General features: G+C 42.2%; 1 protein-coding gene across 5 annotated transcripts in view; it reads right to left on the bottom strand.

The window, feature by feature from the left end:
• LOC122552919 (sorting nexin-9-like) overlaps positions 1 to 22826 on the bottom strand; it is a 160939-nt gene that overhangs the window by 111565 nt on the left and 26548 nt on the right. For all 5 annotated transcript variants that reach the window (XM_043696162.1, XM_043696161.1, XM_043696163.1 and 2 more), the window contains one exon: positions 9967 to 10053. In XM_043696162.1, coding sequence (XP_043552097.1) covers positions 9967 to 10053 — 87 coding nt within the window. The remainder of the gene's footprint in view (positions 1 to 9966; positions 10054 to 22826) is intronic.

Below are 22826 nucleotides of genomic sequence, written 5' to 3'. Positions count from 1 at the left end.
AATTAGGTAGAGTTGGGGATAGTCTGAGTTCTGTGGGTATTTTATATTCTGTTCTTTGTATTTCATTGTAATTTTGTGAATAAATTTTTGTCTGTTTTAAAACCTGGTAGTCAATCTAACTAACTCACTGTGGGTAATTTCCACTGTACGTTTACCGAAACAAACTGCAGAGTTATGGTCTCGGCTGCCTGCTTAATGTTTTGAGTGGTCTGGCCTAGGCCACAACAGCAGGAATTTAAAAAGGAGGTCCTCAAGGTAGTAATATCTGGATTACTCCCGGTGTTACAAGATAGTGAGGGTAGGAATAGGAGGGTAGTACAGATGAATGGGGGGGCTGAGGAGCTGGTGCAGGAGAGAAGAGTTCACATTTTTGGATCATTGGAATGTCTTCTGAGATAGAACTGACCTGTACAAGGAGGATAGATTACACCTGAATGGGACGGGAACTAATTGTGGAGAGATTTGCTAGAGCTGCTTGGAGGATTTAAACCAGTAAGGTGTAGGGAGTGGGACCCAAGGAGATAGTGAGGAAAGAGATGGATCTGAGGGGGGTACAGTTGGGGAAAAGCAGCAAGTCAAACAAACAGGCAGGAACAAAGCAGAGAATGAGGTCGTACTGATAAATGCAGTTTAACTTTAATGCAAGAGGCCTAACAGGGAAGACAGATGAAATCAGGGCATGGTTAAGAACTTGGGAGTGGGATATCAGATGTGGTTCAGAGATGGACAGGACTGGTAGCTTCATGTTCTAGGATAGAAATGCTATGGGAAGGATAGAAAGGCGGTGGGGAAGTAAGAGGGGCGGTACAGTGGTTAGCACTGCTGCCTCACAGCACCAAGAACCCGGGTTTGATTCACGCCTTGGGTGACTGTCTGTCTCTGTGGAGTTTGCACATTCGCACAGCGTCTGCATGGGTTTCCTTTGGGTGCTCTGGTCTCCTCCTACAAACCAAAGATGTGCAGAGCAGGTGAATTGGCCATGCTAAATTGCCCAGCGTTCAGTGCATTAGTCAGGAGTAAGTATAGGGTAGGGGAATGGTTCTGGGTGGGCTAATCTTCGGAGGGTCAGTGTGGACATGTTGGGCCAAAGAGCCTGTTTCCATACTGTAGGGAATCTAACCTAACCTAATCTAATATTTTTGATAAGAGATAACATGACAACTGTACTTAGGAACAATATTCCTGGGAATATGTCTCACTTACTGGGTGGAACTGAGAATAAGAAATTGGAATTGTACTACAGACACCTCCGCCCTTGAACCCCGCCCTCCAATCGCCACCAGGACAGAACCCCACCAACCTCCAGATACATCGTATCATCCTTCGTCATGTCCGTCACCTCCAAACAGACCCCACCACCAGGGAAATATTTCCCTCCCCTATCAGCATTCCGGAAAGACCACTCCCTCCGCAACTCCCTCTTCAGGTCCACACCCCCCACCAACCCAACCTCCACTCCCGGCACCTTCCCCTGCAATCGCAAGAAATGCAAAACTTGCGCCCACCCTACCCCCTCACTCCCCTCCAAGGCCCCAAGGGATCCTTCCATATCCCTCACTAATTCACCTGCACCTCCACACAAATCATTTACTGCATCCGCTGTGGCCTCCTCTACATTAGGGAGGCAGACCGCCTACTTGCGGAATGTTTCAGAGAACACCTCTGGGACACCCGCACCAACGAACCCAACTGCCCTATGGCTGAACACTAACTCCCCCTCCCATTCCGCCAAGGACATGCAGGTCCTTGGCCTCCTCCATCGCCAGACCATGGCAACACGACACCTGGAGGAAGAGCACCTCATCTTCCGCCTAGGAACCCTCCAATCACAAGGGAGGGATGCAGATTTCTCCAGCTTCCTCATTTCCCCTCCCCCCACCTTATCTCAGCCCCAACCCACAGACTCAGCACCGCCTTCTGTAGGGGTAAGGGTGGGTTGCGCTTCGGCGGGTGGTGTGGACTTGTTGGGCCGAAGGGCCTGTTTCCACACTGTAAGTAATCTAATCTAATCTTGTTGACCTGCAATCTTCTTCCCGACCTCTCCGCTCCCACCCCCTCTCTGGCCTATCACCCTCACCTTAACCTCCTTCCACCTATCAAATTCCCAACACCCCTCCAATTCTCTCCTCCCTACCTTTTATCTTAGCCTGCTTGGCACACCTTCCTCATTCCTGAAGAAGGGCTTATGCCCGAAATGTCGATTATCCTGCTCCTTGGATACTGCCTGACCTGCAGCAACACACTTTTCAACTAAGGGTAACTAAGGAAAGAATAGGACCCCTCAAAGATTTGCAAGGGGGAGGTACTAAACAAGTATTTCGCATCAATTGTTTACTGTGAAGGAGGACGTAGAAGATATAGAATGTGGGGAAAATAGACTATTCCTGATGAAGGGATTTTGCCCAAAACAACGATTTTCCTGCTCCTCGGATGCTGCCTGACCTGCTGTGCTTTACCAGCACCACTCTAATCTAAACTTTGGTTTCTAGCATCTGCAGTCCTCACTTTTGCCACACTATAGCAATAGTGGTGCTGGTTGTTTTAAAATACAAAGGTCGACAAATTCCCTAGACCTATTTAGGTATACCCTAAAACTCTGTGGGAAGCTAGGGAAGTGATTGCTGGGGCCCTTGCAGAGATATTTCGATTAATGATCATAGCTCAGATGCCTGAAGACTGGAGGTTGGCTAATATGGTGCCACTATTTAAGAAAGGTAATAAGGAAAAGCCAGGGAACTACAGACCGGTGAGTCTGACATCCGTGGTGGGAAGGTTCTTGTAAATCCTGTCCCAGGATTCCCACCATGTACTTGGAAAGGCAAGGACTGATTAGGGATAATTAACATGACTTTGAAGAAGTAACAAAGATGATTGATGAGGGCAGAGCAGTAGATGTGATCTATATGGACTTCAGTAAAGCGTTTGACAATGTTCCCCATGGGAGACTGATTAGCAAGGTTAGATCTCTTGGAATACAAGGAGAACTAGCCATTTAGATACAGAACTGGCTCAAAGGTAGAAGACAGAGGGTGGTGGTGGATGGTTGTTTTTCAGACTGGAGGCCTGTGACCAGTGGAGTGCCACAAGGATCGGTGCTAGGCCCTCTACCTTTTGTCATTTATATGAATGATTTGGATGCGAGCATAAGAGGTACAGTTAGTAAGTTTGCAGATTACACCAAAATTGGGAGGTGTAGTGGACAGCAAAGAGGGTTACCTCCGATTACAACAGGATCAGGACCAGATGTGCCAATGGGCTGAGACGTGGCAGATGGAGTTTAATTCAGATAAATGCAAGGTGCTGCATTTTGGGAAAGCAAATCTTAGCAGGACGTATACACTTAATGGTAAGGTCCTAGGCAGTGTTGCTGAACAAAGAGACCTTGGAGTGCAAGTTCATAGCTCATTGAAAAGAGTCACAGGTAGATAGGTTAGTGAAGGCGGAGTTTGGTATGCTTTCCTTTATCGGTTAGAGTATTGAGCACAGGAGTTGGGAGGACATTGGTTAGGCCACTGTTGGAATATTATGTGCAATTCTGGTCTCCTTCCTATCGGAAAGATGTTGTGAATCTTGAAAGGGTTCAGAAAAGATTTACAAGGATGTTGCCAGGGTTGGAGGATTTGAGCTACAGGGAGAGGATGAACAGGCTGGGGCTGTTTTCCCTGGAGCGTCAGAGGCTGAGGGGTGACCTTATAGAGGTTTACAAAATTATGAGGGCATAGATAGGATAAATAGCCAAAGTCTTTTCCCTGGGGTCAGGGAGTCCAGAACTAGAGGGTATAGGTTTAGGGTGAGAGGACAAAGATATAAAAAGAGACCTAAGGGGCAACATTTTCACGCAGAGGGTGGTACGTCGATGGCACGAGCTGCCAGCGGATGTGGTGGAGGCTGGTACAATTGCAACATTTAAGAGGCATTTGGATGGGTATATGAAGAGGAAGCGTTTGAAGGAATATGGGCCGGGTGCTGGCAGATGGGACTAGATTGGGATGGGATATCTGGTTGGCATGGATAGGTTGGACCGAAGGGTCTGTTTCTATGACTCTATGACTTTGTACATGGGAAATCATGTCTCGCTAATTTGATTGCCTTTTTTCAAGTAGTAACGAGGACAGAGTGGTAGACGTGATCTGTATGGATTTCAGTAAGACGTTCAACAAGGTTCCTCATGGTAAACTGGTTAGCAAAGTTAGATCACATGCAATACAGAGAGAACTAACCATTTGGATACAGAACTGACTCAAAAGGTAGAAGACAGAGGGTGGTGGTGCAGGGCTGCATTTCAGACAGGAGGCCTGTGACCAATAGTGTGCCACAAGGATCAGTGCTGGGTCCACTGCTATTCATCATTTATATAAATGATTTGGATGGGAACATAGGAAGTATAGTAAGCTTGCAGACAACATCAAAATTGGAGGTGTAGTGAACAGCGAAGATTAGTTCATGATTAGATGGGACAATGGACTGAGGAGTGGCAGATGGATTTTAATCTAGATAAATCCCACGTGCTGCATTTTAGAAAATCAAATCAGAGCAGGACTTATCCACTTAATTCTAACAGTCCTTGGGAGTGTTACTGAACAAAAGGACGTTGGAGTGCAGGTTCATAGTCCCTTGAAAGTGGAGTCGCAGACATAGAGGATAGTGAAGGCAGCATTTAGTATGCTTTCCTTTATTGGACAGAGCACTGAGTGTAGGAGTTGGGAGGTCGTGTTGCAGTTATACAGGACATTGGTTTGGCTACTTATTGCATGTAATTCTGGTTTTCTTCCTATTGGAAAGAAATTTCTGAACCCTTTCAGGTTTCACAAAGATTTACAAGGATGTTGCCAGGGTTAGAGGGTTTGAGCTATAGGGAGGCTGAACAGGTTTGAGCTGCTTTCCTTGGAGCGTCGTAGGCTGAGGGGTAACCTTATAGAGGCTTATAAGGATCTTTTGCATGGGATGAGGGTGTCCAGAACTAGAGGGCATAGGTTTAAGTTGAGAGGGGAAAGTTTTGAAAGGGACTCAAGAGGCAACTAGTTGATGCAGAGTGTGGTGCATGAATGGAATGAGCTGCCAGAGGTGGTGGAGGAGGCTGATAAAACTACAATACTTAAAAAGGCACCTGGATGGGTTAATGAATAGGAAGGGTTTAGAGGGATATGGGCCAGGTGCTTGCAAATGAGACTAGATTAATTTAGGATATCTGGTCAGCATGGACAAGTTGGACCAAAGGATCTGTTTCCATGTCTTACATCTCTATAACTCTGTGACGATGTGCACAGTATCATATCTGAACACGTTGATTCAAATAATATGCAGTTTTCGTCAGTATTCACTCAGGAACAGGACATTGTTGTCGATGTGAATACTGAGTCACAATTAAGTAGAATGGATGGCTTTGAGGTATGTAGAGAAGAGGTGTTGGAAATTCTGGAAAGGGTGAAAATAGATAAGTCCCCTGGGCCTGATGGCATTTATCCTAGGATTCTCCGGGAAGCAAGGGAGGAGATTGCAGAGCCATTGACCTTGATTTTTATGTCCTCGTTGTCACAAATGTTGTTCTCTCGTTTTAGAAGGGGAGTCGGGTCAACCCTAGAAATTATAGGCCAGTGAGCCTTACTTCAGGGTAAAGTATTGGAAAATGTTGGAAAAGAGATAGTATTTATAATAATCTGGAAAGGAATAATTTTATTAGGAATAGTCAACACAGTTTTGTGAAGGGTGGGTCGTGCCTCACTGACACTATTGAGTTCTTTGACAAAGTGACAAAACAGGTGGTTGAAGGTAAATTGGTTGATGTGGTATGTTTGGACTTCAGTAAGGCGTTTGGTAAGGTACCACAATGTAGGCTATTGCACAAAATATGGAGTTTCGGGATTGAAGATGATTTAGCCATTTGGATCACAAATTGGCTAACTGAAAGAAGACAGAGTGTGGTAGTTGATGGGAAATATTCATCCTGGAGCTCAGTTACCAGTGGTGTGCCACAAGGATCTGTTTTGGGGCCACTGGTGTTTTTCATTTTTATAGATGATCTGGATGTGGGTATAGAAGGATGGGTTAGTAAATTTGCAGATGACACTAAGGTAGGCAGAGTTGTGGATAGTGCCGACCGCTGTTGTGGGTCACAGATAATAGATAAGAGGCAGAGCTGGGCTGAGAAGTGGCAAATTGAGTTTAATGTGTAAAAGTGTGAGGTAGTCCACTTCAGAAGAAGTAACAGGAATGCAGAGTACTAGGCTCATGGTAAACTTCTTGGCAGTGTAGATGAGCAGAGAAAATTTGATGTCCAAGTGCATAAACCCCTGAAAGTTGCAACCCAGGTTGGCTGGGCTGTTAAGAAGGCATATGGTGTGTTGGCGTTTATTGGTAGGGGGATTTGACTTGATAGAGGTGTATAAGATGATTAGGGGTTTAGATAGGGTTGACCGTGAGAACCTTTTTCCATGTATGGAGTCAGCTATTACAAGGGGGCAAAGCTTTAAATTAAGGGGGGTTAGGTATAGGACAGATGTTAGGGGTAGGTTCTTTACTCAGCGAGTCGTGAGTTCATGGAATGCCCTGCCAGTAGCAGTGGTGGTCTCTCCCTCATTATGGGCATTTAAGCGGGCATTGGATAGGCATATGGAGGATAGTGGATCAGTGGTGCTGGAAGAGCACAGCAGTTCAGGCAGCATCCGAGGACAGGCAAAATCGACGTTTCGGGCAAAAGCCCTTCATCAGGAAGTGGGCTAGTGTAAGTTAGGTGGGCTTGGATCGGCGCAACATCGAGGGCCGAAGGGCCTGTACTGCGCTGTATTCTTCTATGTTCTATGTTCTAATTCTCATTTAGGGCTCTTGTGGGGCAGTGGCAGTGTCCCTAACCCTTACTGAGAGCCCAGGTTCAAGTCCCACTTGCTCCAGCGGTGTGTAGTTACATTTTGAACAGGTCAATTGGGAAAAATACATTAATTTAAATTCAAAGATACGTGCTGCTTATTTAGAGACTCTTGCGGCACAGAGGTAATGTCCCTACTCACAGGTCAAGAGGTCCGGGTTCAAGTCTCACCTGCTTCAGAGGTATGTAATAATATTTCTGAACAGATTGCTTAGAAAAATAGGTAGAGGAGTAAAATCCCAAAAGTGATCTTTTGTCTGTGCTTATGGAAAACAGGAACAATTTGCCTCAGCATTTCTATATCGATCTGCAAATTTCCCTTCACAAACTAAATGACTATTAGATCTCAGCATCTTGATCCAGCAGTGTTTTACAGAACATACTTACATAAAACTTTGACATATCATCAGTTCAGTTCCCGATAAGACAACTGCCTCCACTGCTGAAAAATGATGTTTCACAAATCTAAGCTACAGTACATGACTCCGTGATGATACAGATTCTGTCCATATTGCTGAGTTCCCAGTTTGCACAAGCCTAATTTGGAGTAGCAGCAAGTAGAAGCTAGAGAGTCAGTCATATAAAAAGAAAATCCTTAAAACAGTTTTGTTCCTCTTCTGCTAAATAGCTTAGCCTTTCATTAACTTAAGAATTCAATTGCTTCTCTGACCCGAATCTCAGAAGAGATCAAATACCAATAATACTTACACTTACAACATTACTCCTAACTACATTGTTGCCACCTCCAAATTCAATTTAGCTTGTGCCTTTCTTGTCATGCGCAAGAGTGTGGAAGATGGCAGAATATAACAAGGGAGCAGAAGGGCACGTGCAGATAAGGAAGGCAGGAGAGAGAGAGAGAAATTGCTGAGTTTGGCATGAGCAGAAATTTACCTTTTTTATCCAAATCAACAGCCCAGGTATACTAAATCAAAATCTTGCACTCTACCAACTTGCTGTTAAAGTCTTCTGGAGATCATATGCAAACATAGTTGAAATTAGCCCAAACTCAGTCCTTTCAAAACATTAAACTGCACTCATAACATTAAATAGTACACAATCGTAATGCTAAATAAGCTTAGCTTTACCAAAATATTAATATGATAAGTTTAGCTTTATTTCCATTAAATTTGCACAATGAGACCAATCGGCCCATGTCTGCACCCGTTCTTCAAATGATCACTACCTACTGCCAACTTCCAGCATTTTCTCCCATACCTCTGCACATTATTTCTCTCTAAATGATCATCCCAACACCCTTTGAATGCCTCAATTGAACCTGCCTCCATCACACTTGAGACAGTACATTCCTCACCTAAACACTCACTATTAAAATGTTCTTTTCTTGTGTCACATTTGTTCCTTTTGCAAACCTCTAAATCTCTGGTTCTTCATCCTTTGCTAAGCAGGAATAGTCTCTTTCTCTCCACTCTGTCAAGTCCACTCATGATTTGGATATGCCGGTATGGGACTGGGGTGTACAAAGTTAAAAATCACACAACACCAGGTTATAGTCCAGCAGGTTTAATAAGCACACTAGCTTTCGGAGCAACGCTCCTTCATCAGGTGATTGTTCTGATCACCTGATGAAGGAGCGTCGCTCCGAAAGCTAGTGTGCTTCCAATTAAACCTGTTGGACTATAACCTGGTGTTGTGTGATTTTTAACTAAGTCCACTCATGATTTTGAAAACCTCTCTCAGATCTCTTCTTAGCCTTCTTGTCTCTAAGGAGAAGGATCCCAACTTCTTCAATCTATCCTCATAGCTGAAGTTTTTTATCCCTAGAACAATTCTCGTAAAACACTACTGCAGCCTTTCCAATGCATTCACATCTTTCCTATAATGAGGCATCCAGCACTGAACACAACACTCCAGTTGAGGTCCATCAAGTGGCTTATACAAGGCCAGACTGTTCCAAGTACTTAAAAGTCTAGTTTAGTTGTAGGGATAAAGTTTGCTCCTCTTACTGAGTGCCAACCTTCCCTTCCCCAACTTTTCCATTGTGGCCCAGCACTACAGTCATGCTACATAAATCCAGGATGGTTCTGTTATCTTTGCAATTTTATTCAGAACATAACGCTCTGCTATTTCCACCCATTCAGCAGGTCATTAACAAAAACATCACCTTCCACCCTCTAATTTCTGCATTCTGAAGCATATATCCCCTCCAAATCACTTGAAGTTTAACCCGGTTTATCTCTTTCCACAATGCTCGCTGACGTGTTGAGTACTTCTAGGATATTCTGGTATTATTGTTAGGTAATTATATATCAAGAAGTAGGAAAGCAAGTCCAGTAGATAGAAATGAGAAATAGATTAGGCATGTGGTGACAGTGGCAAAGTCACTGGACTCAATATAAGGCTTAGGGTTTCAAATTCCACTGCACTGAAATTAAAAGGTTTGGGGTCTTGTGGTGTAATGGTAATGTCCTTCCCTCTGAGCCAGAAGACCAAGGTTCAAGTCCCACTTGCATTGGAGTTATGTCACAGAATGTCATAAGTTGATTTAAAAACAAACTACAGATTAACCATCATGTAATTGAATGACTCATTGGGACACTGTTCCCAAATAGAACATAGAACAGTACAGCATAGTACAGGCCCTTTGGTCCATGATGTTTTGCTGAACAGTTATCTTAATCTAAGATCAACCTTACCTACACACCTCTCAACTTACTGCCATCTATGTGCTTGTCCAGCAGTCCAAGTATCAAGTAATAGTATTTTTTGGTCTTTTATAAATGCAAAAGGATTGCCAATTCATTATACTTGATTGAAATTCTAACCATTCTTTGCACTGGTATTAACAATCCACTGACTTGGTTACAAAACATCAGAATTCTCACTACTACTTCTTAAATCTTCATCACCTTGTTCCTTTTATACTGACTGACCTGAACATTATTCTTTCTAGTCTGTAGGAGAGAGATAAACAAGTTGGATGGTACAACTGTAGGAGAATTTATTTTTACAAAATCTGAGAAAACTTTTGTCCAGAATGTTTCAATAACAAAAACTGGTGTTGTTCTTTGTAGCCAAGACCAACATAAATAAAAAAAGCAAGGATATAATTTAAAAAACAAGTAACAAAAGTGAGCAATTACCTGATTGGTAATAGTGATGATTTCGCCTTCTTTGACAGTCAGCTCAGCATTCCCAGGTTCAGCTGTAAAGTTGTACAAAACACGAGCCTGTTCGTGGAGAATGGAAGAAAACAGTTAACTAAATGCTACCCAAGTTATTCAGTATTTAAAGTAGTCATAACCTATCATTTATGAGATGTAAAACAGCTACAAGGCATAGATAAAGGCAGAGATGATTATTTGTACCTTGATCAAATTGGTGTTATACATAGAACAGCAACAGCAATAACAATTTGGATCCAAGCAGACAGTGAGACAGAAAACAGCACACTTTTGAGTGTAAGTTTATCAGTTATGCTATACATTTTTGTTTTTAAAATCAATGTGTCTGAACAGGTTATGACATACCTCTGGACCAGGTGGGACATGAACCTGGGCCTTCTCACCCAAAGGTGGGAACCTGACCGCAGACCATAATACCCTTCATTATACCACAGGGATAGTAAACCAAACCAAATCCACCTGTCACTGGATTTGCAACACCATGAAAATAAAATATTCAATGACCCTCAAAATCACTCAAGCGTTTATAACCAGACGTCAGAAATAACTAATCTTGAACATCAAGTTTATAACCTAAATAAATATTGAGAATGTATTGTTAAGCAGAATACAGATAATCTAACTAATATCTACAATCTATACCCAATCCTTTTCGATCAGAAACCACTCCTCACACTGACAAAGCTTCCATAGATCGCTTGAAACTTTTACTTATTTCTTAAGACAAGAATTCTTTCCTCAGAACTTTCAACGAGTCACTATCTAGAGATAACTAGAGAGAGAAACAAAACCAAAGCCAGCTTCCCAGTCTGGCAGTTTCTAATGTAAAATTGTCTCCTACCCCAAACCCAGTCTGGGACAGTTTACCCTTAGTTTTCTTTTTCAATGTTCTCAGTGGTTGGCTGGCCGGCACTGGTCCTCCTTTGATTGAGCAATTCAACGTCCAACCAGTTGCCAATCCTCGAGCATAAGATCTCAGTGCCAGAGCATTAATTTATATGCATTTCCTTCCAAGCTAGCTCACAATCATCTGGTTTTTGTTCTTCCCTTTTATTAAATAACAAGTTCAACTTGCAATTCTCAAATGTTCAGTTCGAAACCAAACAAAAATTAGAAAAATAAATAATGATGGTTTCAACACCCTATCAAGCTATATAATCTTACAGTTTCTTCTACCTGCTCCCTCTTCATGTCTATGTAGAGGTACTTTTAAATCAACCTGATAAGACACGTCATGATATACATTTGGAGCAGAAGGGACTTGAACCTGAATCTTGTATGTAGTGCCAGTATGCCATAACTTCATATCTACCCAGTTAAATCACCTGATTAACTACTTGTTATATCTAAAGAAAAATAAGAATTGATTAATAAAACTTTTCAAAGTACATACTTCTTAAACAGAATTAATGGACAGTTAATCGACAGACTCAGTTCTCTGACCAAATAGGTAGATTCTGATTTGTCAAGCCGTTGTCATGGGAACGCAGTTTTCAACAACAGTGTGATATCAGCTAAATATGCCGTAAATCCCAACAGCTAAAAAACCCTATTAAACAACATATCCAATTGGCAGCCGAGTTTACACTTGACAACCTTCTAAACTTTAATATTAGAGTTCAACACCCTCAAAATTGTGAACCCATTCCTTCCCTTTCTTTTAGCTTTGCTTGTTACAGTCTTTGTCACTCTCTCTCCCCCACCCCCGACCCAGTGGGCCAGTCTGTTCCTGCTGGCAAACCACCTCCCTCACCTCCACGCAGAGCCCTAAACAGTCCTTCCAGGTGAGACAGAGGTTGATCTGCCTCTCTTCCAACCTAGTTTACTGTATCCAATGCTCCCTTTGTGGTCTTCTCTACATTGGTGAAACCAAACGTAAACTAAGGCCATGTTTTACAAGCATCTCAGCCAGGCCCGCAAGGGCTGACCTGACCTCCCAGTCACCGCCTATTTCAATTCCCCCTCCCACTCTCTCTCCAACATGTCCATCCTCCGTCTCCTCTATTGCCACAGTGAATCAGACAGCAAATTAGAGGAACACCACCTCATCTTCCAGCTAGGCAGCTTACAGCCCGCAGGACTCAATATTGAGTTCTCCAATTTCAACTAACCTTCCCACCCATTCCTCAAATCCTTTTCCAGCCCTGCCTCTTCCCTTCCATCCCTCTGACCGACCAGTCCTTCCAGTTACCAACAAGATTTGTCCCTCCTATTGACCGACCAGGGCATACCTACCTCACCACTTCACTCCTCTCCCCAACCAAAGCTCTTCCCCTCCCTCTCTATCTGCAACTCCCCCTATCCCCACGGATCAGGTACTTTTTGGCACCGCCCTTTTGGCCCCGCCATTTTGGCTCTAAACTGTTTTGGTGCTCATTACCTTGGCACCAATTCAGAATTTTAAAAAGTCTTGTTTGGTTAAAGAAGGGATGACCAACGACCCGATGTAATTTTCTCAACTAGCAAGAATTGATAGTCAAAGCTGTAATGATCTCAGTTTGTAATCATTTTCTCATTTAACAATTGTTAATAGTCATCTACTGCCTTGATGATACTTAAGCCCTTCTGTCTTCACATTGGAAAGCTGTAATACAATTTTCTTTCTATTTTGTTGTAGAGCCCATACCAGATATGTCTAAAAATATTCTAAGCAAGAGAGACAAACCAAAATTTTCACACGATGGTTATCTATAGGTGTTTGATAAATGTAGCAAAATGTAGAAATTCGTTTTTGTAATGAATAGGTTAAAAATAATGAATAAAAAATAATTAGATTTATTTCTTACAATGCAATAAAACTAATTTCTTACGGGCTCTACAAGACTTCTTTTTATTCTGAATTGGTGCCAAAATAGCTCAGCACCAAAGTAATGAGCGCCAAAACAGTTTAGAGCCAAAATGGCAGGGCCAAATGATCGGTGCCAAAAGGGCAACGCCAAATAGTCCCATTCCGACCCCACCCCTATTCCTGAAGATGAGTTATTCCCGAAACATCAGTCTTCTCCACCTCCTGATGCTGCCTGGCTTGCTGTACTCTTCCAGCCCCCTGTCTATGTGCTCTTGTAGTTCCATTCTGGCAGTTAGGCACATCATTGTTCTGTCATTCTCATATTCCAATCACTTAATCTGATCCATCAACATCCTTTCTCCCCCGGCACTCCACTCCACTCCAACCCCCACCAACCGCCCCACCCCGCAACCTTCCACATTAATCCTTCTTTCTTGAAGCAAATAGTCATCAATTCATTCATACAAAAAAACTGATATTCCATGCTCTTATGAAAATGTTATTTCATAATAAAGATCTGGAGTACTGCTAAAAGAAAGATATTTTGCAGAAGCTTTTTGTCTTGCATTCACAAAAAAGTTGCAAGAAATACCAATGTAAAGAGAAAACAACATTTGTACTGCATGAGACAGAATGCTGAGTGTTTGGCAGTGTACTCTAATTGGCAGACAAATTAAATGGAATGCAATTTATGATAATCGACAGTTAACCACCAGAGTTGTGTAAATTTTTAACCAGACAAGTTGACTCTTCTCAGGGCAATAGCTTAAATAATCAATGAACCAGAGAATAGCTGTCATCTATGGAGATAAGTTGGAACACATGCAGTGTCTATTTATCTTCTTTTGGCCTGTAAAGAATAAGGTCCTGTTATTAATATCATAGAATCCCTAAAGTGAGGAAGCAGGCCATTCAAACCATGAAGTTCGCACCAACTCTCCGAACAGCATCCCACAAGCATGAGCCAATTCATTACACTTGCAAACGCAGCTAGAAATTGTTGTTGATACAATCTGCAAGTCTTTATGACATATGGCCCAGACAGGGAATTATAGACCAGTTAACTTCACATCAGTAGTAGGGAAAATGTTATAGTCAATTGTAAAAGATTGAATAGCAAACCACCTCGAAAACAGTGACAGGATCAGACAGAGTCAACATGGATTTATGAAAGGGAAATCATACCCAATGAAATCTACTGGAATTTTGAACATGTAACCAGTAGAATTCTTAAGACAGCCAATGGATTTGGTTTAACTGACTTTCAGAAGGCTTTCAAAAAAATGTTCCACATAAGAGATTAGCATGTAAAACTAAAGCACATGGGATTGGGGTAGCGTACTGACATTGACAGAGAATAGATTGACAACAGTCAGAATACATGTGTCTTTTTCAGAATGGCTGGCAGCGGGATACTGCAAGGAGATCAGTGCTTGAACCTCAATTATTCAGAATATATATTAATGATTTAGTTGAGAGAACTAAATGTAAGATCTCCAAGTCTGTAGACAATACAGAACTGAGAGGGAGGGTAAACTGTGAGAAGGATGAAGAGATGCTTCACTGTGATTTAAACAAATTGAATGAACGGACAAATGCATGACAGATGAAGTATAATGTAGCTAAATGTGAATTTGATACACTTTGAAGCAGATTATCTGAATGGCGACAGATTGCACTTCTACTAAGAACTGGGTGTCCTTGTACAGCAGTCACTGAAAGTTAGTATGTAGGTGCAAGCGATCAGTGAAGGCGACCAATGGTATGTTGGGCTTCATAGTAAGAGGATTCAAATACAAGATAAGGGATTACTTGCCAAAATTGCACAGGGACTTGCTAAGGACAACCTGGAGGATTGGGAGCAGAATTGCTCTTATCTGAAGGATGTTTAGGCTATGGAGGGACTGTAACACAAAGGTTCATCAGATGGATTCCTGGATGACATGACTGACATATGAAGAGGGACTAGATCAGTAAGGACAATACTTTTTGGAATTTAGAAGAATGGGGAGGGGGGAGGAGAGAGAGCTGTAATCTTATAGAAGCCTACAGAATTCTAATAGGATTAGATGGTATACACATAAGAAGGACGTGCCTGATAACTGGCGAGTCCAGATCAGCGGTCACAGTCTAAGTGTACAAATGAGTCATTTAGAACAGAGATGGAGAGAAATTTCTTCTCTTACTGTTCTCCAATTCCTGGCCGGGTCTACAGGCGCTGTGAGGCAGCAGTGCTAACCACTGGGCCACCGTGCCGCCCTCCAAGTGTACAAATGAGTCATTTAGAACAGAGATGGAGAGAAATTTCTTCTCTTACTGTTCTCCAATTCCTGGCATCTGTGATAAATTACCAGAGGTATCTCTATCCTCACTCTTTTTAATTATGAATCATCTTTCATTTTGCACTTTTGGCTTGTACCTGGACAGATTGACATTGCCCTACAATTGAATTTGTGCAAATGTCCCATTTCAGTCATGAATGTTTCTGCAAATGAATACTTTCCCAGGAATCTAAAGTCTGCTCCTGAAATGCATTTTGAAAATTTAAATCTATTTAACATGAGCAGTCTGTCCAGTCTAACAATTTAAAGGCAAATACTGAATTAGGAGTCATCAAGTCGAAATTTTGCAATCTCACATATACCTTGTTAAATTCCATTACTTTATTCTATAGAAATATCCCTATGTATTTTAAATTTATCAACTTTGACCATGCCCCACTTGCATTTAAATGTCATCTTATCTATTTCAATCACAAACTTTATGAGAATATCTAACCTTTCCTGTCCAAGTGTTGAGCTTTTTGATCCCACAGTACTTTACATTTGAACTCGCTTCTAGTAGGAAGTGACAGTACCAAGGTCAAACCTTGCTCTTACATCGGCAAACACACAACTCAAGTTCACATATCAACTTCATTTTTCCATTGAAAGCAAGGTTCACCTTCGCAACATGGTGGGGATACTTGGTTTCAGACACTCTTTTAAAAAAAACTCCAACTGCAATCTTCTGTTTTAAATAAATCTTGGATGCCTAAAGGTAAAAATATGAAGGTAATTTTGAATCAAAGATGATGGTTTGGCAGAAACCAAGACATCTTTATGTGTACAGTTTGTTGCTCAGACTGTACTTCCCAGTCTTCTCTCTCAAAATAGCGAGGATATGTATGCCATTTTATGAACAGGGATAATTCCAGAATATATAGAATTTAGGAAGATGACCACCATCTTTTCACTATTTATCATCTCTACAGCTACTCTCTCCACAGTCTAATTACTGTGATTAAAAAGTTGGTTTTAAGGAGTGTCTTTATTAAAAAAAGAGTAACATACACTAAACCTGAATGGCGGTGGTGGTTGGGGGGAGGTGGAGAACAAGAGCATCAAGTAAAAATGACCAAAGAGGAGTCTGACACTAAGGCCAGTAAGACTAAGATGAAGTGCAGACAGGGAAAGATTACTGAACATGGCAGGACTGAAGTGTATTTGTTTTATTGAGAGAAGTATGACAGGTAAGGGAGGCAAACTTTGAGCTTGGAATAATATTTACGAGGGGGAAAGACTGGCAGTTTAAATCTGGGCTTTAGATGTTTCCAGTGTAATAGGGAAAGATGTAAAAGAGGTGGGGGAGTTGCTTAACTGATAAGGGAGAAAATTTTGGAGAGCTCATCAAGCAAGGCTATATGAGTAGAGCTCAAGAATAGGAAGAGTATAATCACTTTGATGGGATTATACTCTAGCCTCCCAAAAGACATCAGGTGATAGAGGAACAGATATTTTGATAGATTATGGAAAAATCTGAAAACAACAATCTGTTGCAGTAGATGATTTTAGTTTCCCCTATATTGACTACAATACACTTACTGCCAGCGACATGGATGAGGGAGAATTTGTCACTGTCCAGAACAGTTTTGTGAACAAATTTGTAAATACTTCAACTAGGGAAGTCGCCTGGTATTACAGAACGAGCTCAGCTAAGGGTTTGAAGTTTCAGTGGGGTAGTATTTCAGGAAGCTACCATAATTCTGTAAGCTTTAAATAACGTATAGATAAGAGTAGCCCTCAGGTTAAAGTACTAAACCGAGGAAAGACTAACTACCATAATGGTATTGGAAAATGTGAACCGGTAGCTGTTCGAGGGTAAATCCACATCGAGCATGTAGGAATCTTTTAAAAGGCCAGTAGATTTAAGTTAAGCATTAGCATATCCCTTTGAAAATGAAGGATAACAACAGCAAGATTCAGGAATCTTGGATGTCAAGACAAATTGCGAGCTCAGTCGAGAGCATGGTGCTGGAATAGCACAGCAGGTCAGGCAGCATCTGTAGAGCAGGAGAATTGACGTTTTGGGCACAAACCTTTTATCAGGACTCCAAATTGAGAGCTTAGTCAAAAAGAAAAAGGAGACATATGTATAGTTTAGGAAACTGAAGGCAGACAAGCCCTTATATAACAAGATAGCACGAATTAGGAGGGCTAAAAGAGGCCAAGAAATGTCTTTGGCAAACAGGTTTTGAAAAATCCCCAAGGTGCTTTATGCATATATAAGAAGCAAGAGGATAGCTTGGGAAAGGGTAGGTCCATTCAAGGACAATGGGAGGAATTTAAGCATGGAACTGGAGGAAATTGGTGAGGGCCTGAATGAATACTTTGTTTCAGTATTCACAAAAGGAAAAGGACATGGTGGATAGTGAGTCTCCAGAGGAGTATGTTGATATTCTGGGGCATGTCAACATAAAACGAGTGGTGAGTGTTTTAAAAGGCATTAAGGTAGACAAGTCCTCAGGAAATTTCTGGGCCTTGTGGATACATGATTTCATACTTTAGTCACAGGAGAAACCCAAGACTGGAGAATAACCTACACAGTTCCTTTGTTTAAAGAGGGCAACCTTGAACATTCTACAAATTACAGGCCAATAAGCCTTATGCCACTGGTGGGAAATTATTGGAGAAGATTCTTATATTTTGAAAAATACAGACTTAAGAAATGTGCAGGGAGGTTGTCTCAAAATGTTTAATTGTTTGAGGAAGTGGCAATGATATTCATGAGGGCAGGGCAGTAGATCTTGCCTGTGTGGACTTTAGCAAGGTCTTTGACAAGGTCCCTCAAGACAGGCTCATACAAAAGGTGAAGTCTTATGGGATTTGCAGTGAGCTGCGGAGATGGAGACAAAATGGCTTGGTCACAGAAGATAGAGAGTAATAGCGCAAAAGGTGCTTTTCTGACTGGAGATCTGTAACCAATGTTGTTCCGCAGGGATCAGTGCTGGGACGCCTGTTGCTTGTAATATATGTAATTTAGGGAGGAGGATTGCCAGAAGATACAGGATATAGAGCTGGAGATGTGGGTAGAGAAATGGCAGGTAGAGTTTATTCCAGGCAGAAGTGAGAATAATGCAGTAGGGAAATAAATGACAGAATGGTGGCTCAGTGGTTAGAACTGTTACCTCAAAGCACAAGGGTCTTGGGTTCAATTCCACCCTTGGGCGATTGTCTATGTGGAGTTTGCACACTCTTTCCATGTCTGTGTGTGTTTCCTCCAGGTGCTCTGGTTTCCTCCCACAGTCCAAAGATGTACAGGTTAGGTGAATTGGTCATGCTAAAATTACCCAGAGTATTCAGGGATGTATAGATTAGGTGCATGAGTCAGGGATAAGTGTATGGGAATGGGTTTGGGTGGGACTCACAATAGACCATAAGACATAGGAGCAGAAATTAGACTATTCAAACCATCAAGTCTGCTCCACCATTCAAATGTGATAAGTTTCTCAATCCCATTCTCCCAGTGACCCTCGATCTCCTTGACAATTAAAAACCTACCTATCTCAGTCTTAAACATACTTAATGACCTGGCCTCCACAGCCTTCTGTGGCAACGAATGAAATCTGGGTCCCTGGCGCTGTGAGGCAGCAGTGCTAATCACCGAGCCACTATGCCGCTTTATATTCAAGTACTCTTAAAATAAATGTCATCATTGCATTTGCCTTCTTAACTATGACTCAACCCACACATTTACCTTGAGAGAATCCTGGACTAGAACTCCCAAGTCTCATTGCACTTCAGACTTCTAAATGGGGAGAAAATTCAGGAAACAGTCAATGCCTTCATTGTTCCTACCAAAGTTTATGACTCATACTTTCTCACGTTATACTCCACTCTTCTAAACTGTCCAAATCCAATTCCAGCCTCTCCACCTCTTCAAATGCTACCTGTCCCTCTACTTATCTTCGTATTGTCTGCAAACTTAGTTCCTTCATCTAGATCGTTAATTCATAAAGTGAGAAGTTGTGGTCCCAACACTGAGCCTTGCTGAACACCACTCGTCACCGGCTGCCATGTTGAGAAAGACCCTTTTATCCCCACTCTCTGCTTTCTGCCAGATAGCCAGGCTTTATCCATGCTAGCACCTTGACCTAACACCATGGGCCCTTATCTGCCTCCTGTGCAGCACCTTGTCAAAGGTCTTCTTGAAGTCCAGATAAATAACATCCATAATGCATCCGTAATGCTGAGGAGCATAGTGGAAATTATTTTTTAGCGAGGTGGTTACGCCACAGGTAAGGGCTTCAAAGGCAGAAAAGCACTGGGTGACCACAAGGAAGATGAGTAGGTGAAAACAGGAATTGAAGGAGTCTCCGGTGGCCATTCACCTCTCAACAGATATGCCATGTTGGATGATGTTGAGGGGGATGGCCTCTCAGTAGAAAGCAGTAACAGTCAAGTTTGTGGCAGCGTGGTTGGACTCGGGTGTACAAAGTTAAAAATCATACAACACCAAGTTATAGAATTTATAGCAAATATATATTTGCTATGTCTTACAGTTGTGTCCTCCACAACCACCTGATGAATGAGCGGCGCTCCGAAAGCTAGTGTGCTTGCAATTAAACCTGTTGGACTATAACCTGGTGTTTTGATTTTTAACTTCCTGAATACTTCCAGTGCCATGTGCTACTATTAGAATAGCAAGATGGGTCAAATGAACTGCTACTAAAGGGATGATGTAGGGGTGAGGCCTTTAGATTTTAATAGGGTTATAGTACAGGTTATTCTGCTATAAGTGCATTTCATTAATGCAAATTCACTATAACATGATTGATGAATTGGAGGATGCTGTTTCAAAAGCGCATACTATTAAAACATGTGTTGGATGTAATGCGATTACATTACCAACACATTAAGCGCTGTTTATAAAGTGCAATTTTTCTGTAACATGGGGTTTCACAAGAACACAATCATCGCATTATCGAAGAACTACCTGTAGTAGGAGATTTCAAATTTGCTAACATTAACTGATATCGCTGTAGTGTGAAAGGATTAGATGGAGTGGAATTTTTGAAATGCATCCAGGAAATTTTTCTGTACAAGTATGTAGGCAGTCCTATTCAAGATGGGGCAGTGCTGGACCTAATCCTAGGGAATGAAGTCAAGTGGTTAAAGTGTCAGTAGGTGAGCATTTTGGGAATGCTGATTAGAACTCTAAGTTTCAAAGTTGTTATGGAAAAGGTTAAGCATCGTGCAGATTTTAGGTATCTATATTTGGAAAATATAGATTTCTCTTCAACCACAAGAGGCGTAACACCTGTCCCTACACCTCCGCATTTCCCCTCTCACCTCCGTCCAAGACCCAGAACGATCCTTCTAGATGCAGAATTTCACCTCCACTCTTTCCAACCTGATCTGTTGTACCTGTTGCTCCAGATGTAGTCTCCTCTAAATCTGAGGCCAAACGCAGACTCGGGGAGTATCTGCACCCTGCATTCATCAGCCACCGTTCCCTCCCCTCTCCCCGCCCCCCCCCCCCGCCCTCAACTTTATGATTGCCATCTATTTTAATTCCACCTCTGACAGCAACATGTCCATCCTTGGCCTGCTCCACTATCAAGTGCGCTGGATGGAAACTGGAGGAACACTGTCTGATATTTTGCCTGGGGAGGAGTTAACAGATCAATGGCCTCAATATTGATTTCACCACCTCCAAAATCCGTCACCTCCAGCCTTATCCCATATCTAGCGCTACCCCTCCTCCTTGCCTCCCTAACCTGACTTTATCTCTGTCCATCTTCCGACTCCTCTATCCACTCCATCCTTGCCAGTGACTAATCACCTATCACCATTGCCACCTCCCACCCCCCAGTCTCGACAAAACATTGACTTTCCTGCTCCTCGGATGCTGTCTGACGTTTTGTGCTTTTCCAGCCTCACATCTATTGACTGATGCAGGCAGGTATTCTCTCAACATTTAAGCAGAATCTTGACAAGCACTTAAAACACCAGAGCACAGCAGACAATGGATCAAGTGCAGGTAAATGGGATTAGTGTTGGTCAGCATAGACTAGTGAGCTGAAGGGCCTGTTTTTATGCTGTATGACTAGGACTCTATTGCAGTCCAGCTCATTAAACGATATAGACTTTCCAGCTCTAGCTTCACTCACTTTCAGACTCTGAGAACCTGTGATATTCGGTGATATTTTGGGAAATCCTATATGATGATACCATAATGACTTCCTCTGTACCCCTCCCATCTCAAAGTCCATCATCATGGTAACATGAACACGTAGGCCTTGTATCCAGATAAAGATGCTGATTAGCTAGCCAGGACTTTCCAAATCTCTCCTCTTGGAGGTAAACGCGAAGTTTACAACTTGGCATTCTAAACACTTTCCCAGGGTCTGCATGGACAGGTTGGACCGAAAGGTCTGTTTCCATGCTGTATACATCTCTATGACTCTGGAGACTTATGGTCTAATCATATGGGCTATTCCCAATTCCTCCAAAGGGTGAATACCTTACACATTCTTCCCAGTAAAACAAACAAACAAACAAAAACAAAACTATCGGTCTTTAATCTAGACCAATCAAACCTCTCCAGCTTGCTGTCAGGCAGGTTTCAAAATAGATCACATGATGAATCAAGTGGCCTTTTCTTACACTGTAGACCTCTAGGTCATTTGCATTTTATCTCAACTTAAATTTAAAAGGCACAGTCTTCAGTTTATTAGCCTCCAATGTAACAGAGCCACCTTTTGATACTTAGTAACATTATCTTTGCAACATTTGCAAGGCACCATTGATCAAGTATTTAGACTTTGCACCTACGTTAAAAGTTTTCAGTAGCACAAAACACAGAATTTGACAAATTGTGATCCTGAGGCACATCTTGGCACCTGTTGATCCAAGCAGAAATGTACAGAATGTAGCAAGCCCTACAGGAAGGATAAGCAGAGAAGTAGTCACACCAAGCTGACATCATGAATGGCATATGACAATGTAGGGTCTAAAAGATCAACACATGGCTGGCCTCTGATACCTAACCAAATCAGGATGGGTCCACCAGAAATAAAATGGAACGTAGCAGCAACAGTCATGCTTCAAAACCAGAAATGCAGATTTTATTAAGCCACTAAAATTCTAAAGAAACAAAAGTATCAGTTAAAATCTGTATTCAAACAGAACTCCATTAAGAAACACAAAGAAAAATGATGGAGAAGTGAGGTCTGTCACAGAATTTAGCCTCAGCCACTTCAACCCTGACTTAAATAAAACAAAGAAATGCTATAATGCTGAAAATTTGAAACTACAGCAATTGCTGGAGAAACTCAAGTCAACAAGGTCTTCCCCCTACTCTACAGTGGAGAAACTCACTGAGCCACCATGGGGTGGCACAGTGGCTAGCACAGCAGTAGGAACCCCGGGTTCGATTCCTGCCTCGGGTGACTGTCTGTGTGGAGTTTGCACACATTCTCCCAGTGTCTGTGTGGGTTTCCTCTGGGTATTCCGGTTTCCTCCCACAATCAGAAGAGTGTCAGGCCAGGTGAATTGGACGTGCTAAATTGTCCATAAGTGTTCAGGGTAAATGTAGGGGAATGGGTCTGGGTGGGTCAGAGCGTTAGTGTGGTAAAAATAATGACTGCAGATGCTGGAAACCAGAGTCTAGATTAGAGTGGTGCTGGAAAAGCACAGCAGTTCAGGCAGCATCCGAGAAGCAGTAAAATCGACGTTTTGGGCAAAAGTCCTTCATCAGAAATACAGGC

This window comes from Chiloscyllium plagiosum, chromosome 9 (assembly GCF_004010195.1).
Source record: "Chiloscyllium plagiosum isolate BGI_BamShark_2017 chromosome 9, ASM401019v2, whole genome shotgun sequence".
NCBI lineage: Eukaryota > Metazoa > Chordata > Chondrichthyes > Orectolobiformes > Hemiscylliidae > Chiloscyllium > Chiloscyllium plagiosum.
This window is presented reverse-complemented; position numbering and strand designations above follow the sequence as displayed.